This window comes from Capsicum annuum, chromosome 8 (assembly GCF_002878395.1).
Source record: "Capsicum annuum cultivar UCD-10X-F1 chromosome 8, UCD10Xv1.1, whole genome shotgun sequence".
In the NCBI taxonomy this organism is placed as follows: Eukaryota; Viridiplantae; Streptophyta; class Magnoliopsida; order Solanales; family Solanaceae; genus Capsicum; species Capsicum annuum.
The window spans coordinates 135920877-135928674 of NC_061118.1; the positions used below are offsets into that span (position 1 = coordinate 135920877).

The 7798-nt window shown below is 35.8% G+C and overlaps 1 protein-coding gene across 1 annotated transcript; it reads left to right on the forward strand.

Annotated features, from left to right (window-relative positions):
* Positions 1–448: 448 nt before the first annotated feature.
* On the forward strand, positions 449–6456 carry LOC107839121 (sulfite exporter TauE/SafE family protein 3). The gene is made up of 12 exons (XM_016682486.2): positions 449–995; positions 2004–2163; positions 2787–2987; positions 3073–3137; positions 3388–3421; positions 3531–3604; positions 3680–3766; positions 3902–3952; positions 4045–4266; positions 5484–5577; positions 5666–5806; positions 5950–6456. The coding sequence occupies exons 1-12, from the start codon at positions 786–788 to the stop codon at positions 6033–6035; spliced, it is 1425 nt and encodes a 474-aa protein (XP_016537972.1). The 5' UTR covers positions 449–785; the 3' UTR covers positions 6036–6456.
* Positions 6457–7798: the final 1342 nt, after the last annotated feature.

Below are 7798 nucleotides of genomic sequence, written 5' to 3' on the forward strand. Positions count from 1 at the left end.
GGTGAAGTAGAGAGTCTGTCTCTGAAAGACCCTCGGCTTCGAACAAAAAAATAACAAGTAAAATGAGAAATTAAATTAGAAAATTTGAGGCGATTAAAATGAGGAAGAGAGAGTAGTATTTTTGTTGGAACTCAAATTTAAATTTAATCAAATTTTAACTTCAATATCAATATCAAACGTCAAAAAAAATAAAATTTAAAAAATATTGAAAATAATTCTTCATTTATTTTACTTGTCCCAATATTCAAAATAATCCTTCATTTTGTGTTTATTTCACTTCTGTTATAAAATATTATATTTATCTTTTAATATTTAAATAACCTCTAATTAATTGGTGATTTAACAAGACTGTCTTTTTATTAATAAATAAAAATTGTTTTTTAAAGAATTTTTAATTCAAAATATGAATAAGTAAAAATGGAGGAATCAGGGATAGGGTGCTTATTAACCATTCAAACAGCGTCGTTTTGTGTAGTCACTCCTCACATGTTCTGGTTCATTATAAATTGTGAGTCTAATTTTCTTATTACTATATATTCACTTCATTCATCTTTGTATGTACCACTTGATTTTCTTCTATCTCTTCCCAATTTTTTCTTAATTTCCATGATACCCATTTCTTTTCTTTGGTAAACAAAAAAGGAAATTTCCTTCCTTTACTACCAAACAAAGAAATTGGGTCTTTATATACTGTGTTGAAATTTCTCTGAATTCTTGTAGTATTTTCTATTTTGGCCTTTTGGGCTTCTTGGGTGTGCAGAAAAGATTGTATTTTGATTATTGTTATGGCGGATTTTGGAGGAAGATGGAAGATTTTTAGGCCATTATTGTCAATTTCTTGGAGTTTTCTTTTGGCTGCTATATTTGTTTCTGCTGAAAGAAGTTTGAAGAGGGAAAGTGTTGCAACTCAGCAGCAGTCAGATGCTGATTTGCTTACTTCTGTTGTGCAGTTCTTGTGGAAGCCCAATGAATCTGGTTACGAACATGTTTGGCCGGTAATTAATGAGTTTTCTTGATTAAAGATTTGATTTTTATTTGTTGGTTACTGTCTATTTTTTAACTTTTAGTTGTGTTGTATTTTGAATTTTTAGAACTAGTAGTGATTTGTTAGTTTTAAGATTGATTGATGGTGGTAGTTTGGTATTGTTAGTGAGTGTAATTTAGTTGATTAGGTGGGACCATTAATGGACTATAATTGAATCTGGATCAGTTAGTTGCTTGGAGAGCAAATGGAACCCATATCCATGAAATGCCCCAATAAGTTATGCGACACAATTATAGTTCGACAAAGTGGGGTCTGGGAAGGAGGAGAGGGTAGAGCTACACAGACCTTACCCCCTACCTCAAAGGTAGAGAGGCTGTTTCCGATAGACCAAGAAGCTTCCTTTATGCACATTCTTGTGCACTTGTTACTTTTCTTCTTTCTGTTTTTCTTCTGAAGTTGGAGAATATGGATGTAAACATGTGAATTTACTTGCTATTTGAGATCAAGAAGAGATAAGGAATGAAGACGTAGTGAAGATGTTCAAATAAAATTGATAAAAAAAGACAAAGATGGAATCCATATAACCAGCGGTGAAGCCAAAATTTTTGTTAAGGGTGTTTAGTATATATATTTGAAAAGTAATTTTGGCCCTAATAATTCATCCAGTTTTCCATATACACAGTATAATTTTTTAAAGAAGGGCGTTCAACTGGCCTTCTTTCACTGCATGTAGCTACGCCAATGCATATAGCTAATATATATAAGTTGGCTAATGTGAAGTTTGCAATAGGTATGTTAATTTTCCATTTGAAAAGTGATACTGGCATAATGCTACTGACCTCTGAGATGGTGGCTTGTTGGAAGTACGGGTATGATCGGGCCGCCACTTCCATGTGCCACATTGATTTATTCAATCCTACTTCTATAGCTTGGCCAATATTTTCATTAGGCTCCTGACCTCCTGTTTTCTTTTCTCTGTTGACATGGTTGACAATGGAAGTTTTGAATGTCATTGCAGGAATTGAAATTCGACTGGCAAATTGTTGTTGGTACGATAATTGGATTTTTGGGAGCAGCATTTGGGAGTGTAGGTGGTGTTGGTGGCGGCGGCATATTCGTACCTATGCTTTCTCTCATCATTGGATTTGATCCAAAATCATCTACTGCAATTTCTAAGTGTAAGATAGGGAGCACTAGTATAAGATTAACTTAAGAAATTTGATTCTTAATTTCATGACTTCAATGACTTAACAAATTGTGGCGAATATTTCGTTCATTCTGTTCCTTCTGGACTTACCCATGATTTTGAACTTAATGGTAAAAAGAAAGAAAAAATAGGGGAACTTATCGAGCAACGACTTAATAGATCCTGAACTTTTTGCCTGGATTTGCTCCTGACTCAAGGTTTCATTGGAAAACGTTCGTCATGCTCCTTGTTATCAATAGAACTTCTTTTGTCCCCAATCTTTGAGCTAATCTGTTATCTTATGTTGGCAGATTAATGGAAATTCTTTCCCTTTAATGAGAAGTGTATAGGAGCTTTAGCTTAAGACACCTTTTGAATTTATAAACAGAAAATAGTTGCTAGACTAGGTGTGCATATCGGATAATTTACTCCATGACTGATGCTTTTTCCCTCGTCTTTGCCCTTTAGTCAAGATGAGTGTAAACTCCCTCTGGAATTCACGCTATATCAGCAAAGCACTGTAGTAGAAGTCTTTAATTTCTGAAATTTTCATCCTCTCTTATTAGCTTCTCTCTCTTGGTTAAGGGACTCACAGATTCTACTCTTGATTGTCAGGTATGATCATGGGAGCTTCGGTCTCTACTGTTTACTATAATCTAAAGCTCAAGCATCCAACAATTGATATTCCTATTATTGATTATGATTTGGCCGTTCTCATCCAGCCAATGCTGATGCTTGGCATTAGTATTGGAGTTACTTTCAATGTGATATTTGCTGATTGGATGGTAACTGTTCTGCTAATAATACTATTCGTCGGTAAGACTGCACTTGAAATATGATACACTTTTTGTTTGCCAATACCTACTGCTCCAAAACAATTGAAGTTACGTTATTGTTGCAGTTACATCAACCAAGGCCTTTTTGCGAGGGGTTGATACGTGGAAAAAAGAGAGTATCCTGAAAAAGGTTAGTGAACTTCTTTTCCTATTCAAATACTGTTTGTACATTGAAACGGCATGTTTGAATTGTTTGTACTTTTGCTCTTTCTTTTCACCCATTCTAGGGGCATCCATTCTGTACAGTAGGTAGTAGGTAGTATATCTGATAGGTGATTTTATTCCTAGTATTGTGATTTCTTGAATTCTTGCAAGGCTATGTAAATAAGGTCATATATGTTTAGTGTTGGTTTTTGATAATTATGTGTTTCTTACGTCAGGAGTCTGAGGCTGCGAAAAAGTTGGGCGCAAATGGTAGGTTATACCAACAACTTCTTTATTCTATATGAGTTTCATGGTGTTTCAATCTCAATGTTCCTTTATTTCCCGCTGATATGGTCTTTTCTGCTCATCTCTGGTGAAGACGCTGAGTACAAGCTCCTTCCTGGTGATAGCAATGCCGCTGAAAAGGAAGAAGTAGAACCTTCTGAACCTGTGGTAACGTGTCTTAGATCTTGAAATAATATTCTGCTTCTCCTGATAGTGTAGGTCTAATAAGCTATGACATTTTAGGTGCCTATCATGGAGAACGTTTGCTGGAAGGAAACTGGGCTCCTGTGTTTTGTTTGGGTTGCATTTCTAGGACTGCAAATTGGCAAGGTTTTTGTTTCTCCTTATCTGTATTTTTTGTTTATGATCCACATGTACTCACAGTTTATGATCTGAGTTTGGGTTGTTTTTTATAGTCATTTTGAATTTTGTAGACTAACTCGCCTTGTTCTTTTGTGGAAATAGAATTACACAGACAATTGTACGCCGGTATATTGGGTGGTGAATCTGTTGCAGGTTCGTGTTTATCTTTGTTAAAGATTGATGCAAACTCTAAAATCCCAAAAATTATTCTAGCAATGAACATGAACTCTTTCAATGTCTTGCAGGTCCCAGTTGCCCTTAGTGTATCATCGTATGAAGCTTTTAGCCTGTACAAGGGTTGGAGAAGGATTGAATCCAAGGGAGAAGAGGGAACTAACTTCCGGGTGCTGCAACTATTTGTTTATTGCTTTTTTGGAATATTAGCCGGTATGGTAGGTGGACTTCTTGGTTTGGGTGGAGGATTTATCATGGGTCCTATGTTTTTGGAGCTGGGTGTTCCTCCGCAGGTGCGTTTATATGTTATGCTTAAGTGGTGTGGAGCAAAACAAATATTTATTTTTCGGTACATTAGGGCTACTAATCTATGGTTGGTTCATTTTGCGGGTTATGCTTTGCTGAGTTTTATTTCAGCAGATAATCTTTAGTGATCATGATTTTACCACCTCCATATAGTTTTGTTAAAAACTTAAATAGCCACAAAATTGGATAACTGGTTCCTCAATGTTGGTGAGAGGTTTTGGCCTGCAGGCTGATCTACCTGAGATGTATGGTTGCTTGAGCAATGAAATCTAAGCCAGACCTAACTTGCATACGGGCAAGAAACCTTTTGGAAATCCTCAGAAATGTTTTGTTGGTACCCAAAGTGGCAATTAACGGTAAAAATTTTAATCATGAGTGCGAGCATGTAATTGGATGCAAATGTAAAGTTGAAGGGATCTTAGATGTGTTAGAACCAGAGATGAACTCTTAACTTCCTGGATTGAAAGAGACACCCAAACAATGGGAAGTCGAAGATAAGAAGGTGCCCAGATATGCTGATTAGAAAAGGGTGACCTAAATATCTTTGATAAAGACAAATTCAATTATCACTTGTTTAGTAATGTTTATATTTGCCTCTTGATTTTTAACAATTGCCATGGTCAATAGAAACACTGACTTTTACTACAAAAGTTTGCGCTGAATGTTCATTTAAGTTAATAGGTTTTTCCTTTCAAATGTGGAAGTTAGCAAAATTCTTGGATACATCATTTCTCGACAAATTGGATTAATATTTGTATATTATGATGACATTCACAAACCATCTTCCTCTAGCTTCATGGCCACGCATGAATCAATTCTCAATTTTCCTTCCGTGTTTCATTTTACCCATACCTGATATTCATGTTAATCTTACAATTATAAGAGCTTATCTTGTCATCTTTGAAGTTTCTCATATATTTGTTTATCTTGTATGTGGTTGGCCTTTTTTTTTTTTTTTTTTTGCTTTTGTTGGAATTATGAACTTCAGTAAATTGAGTTGTTTGATGCCTAGTTTTTAGCATCTGTATATATCGCAAGCGAACATTAAGTTGGTAGTTGAATAGTACATAAAAAAAAATTAAGCTACCATTTCCCTTCACTGAAATGCCGGAAGAATTGGTTTACTTGATCTGTCTTCATATCTATTCAACGTCTTATCATACTTTATAATGATTGTCTCATGTTACCGTGTTTCTGATACTAGGTTTCAAGTGCCACTGCCACTTTTGCGATGATGTTCTCCTCATCAATGTCTGTTGTAGAGTATTACCTTCTAAAACGTTTCCCAGTTCCTTATGGTATGTGTTGATCCTTTAATTAACAATCAATTGTAAGGTAGATTTTTCACCTTTATATAGGAAATTGATAGTTGTATTCTTGCCGCAGCTCTGTACTTCATTGCCGTGGCAACTGTTGCTGCTTTCATTGGGCAACATGTTGTGAGGAAGATGATTATGATACTAGGAAGAGCATCACTTATCATCTTCATCCTTGCCTTCACAATTTTTGTGAGTGCAATTTCACTAGGTACGCAGCTATTTCCCGTTGTGCTTTAAAAGGAACTGCTCATTAGCGTCAACATTTAAACAGCCTCCCAGATGGATGAATCATGACTTCATCCTCTGTTTCAGATTTAATTGGTCTTACAATTTCTTTTCTGGTTTTGACAGGTGGGGTTGGTATCTCAAATATGATTGGGAAGATCCAGCGCCATGAGTACATGGGCTTCGAGAACCTTTGCAAATATGATCCTTAATTAAGTTCAAGTTTAGGTGAAGCGTCTTAAGTTGGAGACCGATTCTTGGCTTGGTGGAGGAAGATAACCACCATCTCAATTTAGCTAGTTCAGTTCTACATTAGATCTAAAGTGGCAATGAATCTGCTGTGGAAGATTCTGCTCTGGAGAAATCTGCTGTGGTATAATTCATGCTATGGTTTTCATCATTTTCCCATGATAATGTGGGACTTGGCCCTGTTAATGTCATGTTTGTGTGAATTGAATTCAGTTTTGAACACCAGAAATAATGGAGAAAGAAGAGGTAGAAATTCTTAAGTCATTTAATTTTAAAGACTTATGTGTTATGTTGGTGTAAAACACTACGGTCTGAATTATTATTGATTCGCTATTGTAACTTTGCCCCTTTTAGTAACAAGTAGTGGTACTTTAGCTTATTTTATTTATGTCTCTTTCAAAGGGAATTAATTAATTTTGATGTCTTGTATGATTGAGAACATTGTGCAAGACATGATTCACTAAAGAAAGAAAATGACTTGCTTCTCATCTAATATGACCAAACACCTACTAAGATGTATGAAACGCTTTTGGAGAGCCTTTATATGCACTTTTATAGCTTTGGCAATCCTGTGTACGTGTAAATACTCTTCAGATTGGGTTCTCTTAGGTTTTCCGTTTGATATGCGATATTTGCATTGAGATTAGATTAAATTTGGCTTCGTTTAAGAAAGTCCCGCATTGGAATTAAAGTGTTCGATAATAAAGGCACTTCCATATTCAGTATGTGTTAACACAGAAAATATAGGCTCACTTAGTTAGGCCCAATAGTGTACATAACCGAAGCCCATTATTCTTCTCTGTACATTGTATTTTTATTTTGGTTCAATTTTAATATGTGCACGTGTGTATATAGAGTAGTGGAATGGACAGACCTTCTAGAGTATTCATTTTTGGAATAAGAACACAAGATATTCTCTCTTTCTTCTCCATGGCAGTTAGGGTTTTCTTTTCTCATTTTGATGGCAATCTTGAGCTGTGAGAGTCTAACATGGTATCAGAGCACAGATATGTGATCCTTGCGACTTTCTCTTGCCTCCGATAGTACCCTTGTCGCTATTTCTGATCACGCGACTGTTCGATTTTTGTCTCACTTTTGGGGTTTTCGCGAAGAAACCAAGTTATGGAAGGCCTTACTTCTTCAGGCTGCGAAGAAAGGCGGTAATCGTTTCCTTTTCGTGTTTTTCTTGTTGACTGATTATTCATGATTTGCTCCTAATTTGGGGTTTTGATGAAACCCTAGCTTGTGCCTCTATTGATGATGTGTATTTTTGAGATTTGATGAAACCCTAACTTGTGCACTCTTAGCCAGTGTATTTTTTTTTTCATTTTTGATATACATTACTGTGATCTAGCTTGTGTGCTTATAGTTGTTGTAATTAGTTTCTCTAAACCTGAGAGGTGCTGAAATTCAATCAATATGCCTACATCTGGACCTACGTCTACGGAAAATGTGGCTATTCCTTCTGGATTTGAAGAATTTTCTGTCTCTCCGACTCATCCCTTATATCTGCAGCCTTCTAATAATCCTGGTACATATTTAGTGACTCCGTTATTTGATGGTAATGGGTTTGTTGTCTGGCGTAAGAATATGATGACACCTTTATCTGCTAAGAACAAATTAGGGTTAGTTACTGGCCTTGTATCCAAGCCTGCACCCAATTCTCCTTATTTTCCGTTCTATGAAAGGTGCAACAACATGGTTATAGCATGGATTACAAATTCCT

Bases quoted from the DNA above. Each gene is read 5' to 3' on its own strand.
- LOC107839121 (XM_016682486.2), top strand. From the start codon at position 786: ATGGCGGATTTTGGAGGAAGATGGAAGATTTTTAGGCCATTATTGTCA. The intron at 2,988-3,072 runs GTAAGACTGCAC...TTATTGTTGCAG, and splicing joins GCTAATAATACTATTCGTCG to TTACATCAACCAAGGCCTTT. The intron at 3,953-4,044 runs GTTCGTGTTTAT...AATGTCTTGCAG, and splicing joins GGGTGGTGAATCTGTTGCAG to GTCCCAGTTGCCCTTAGTGT.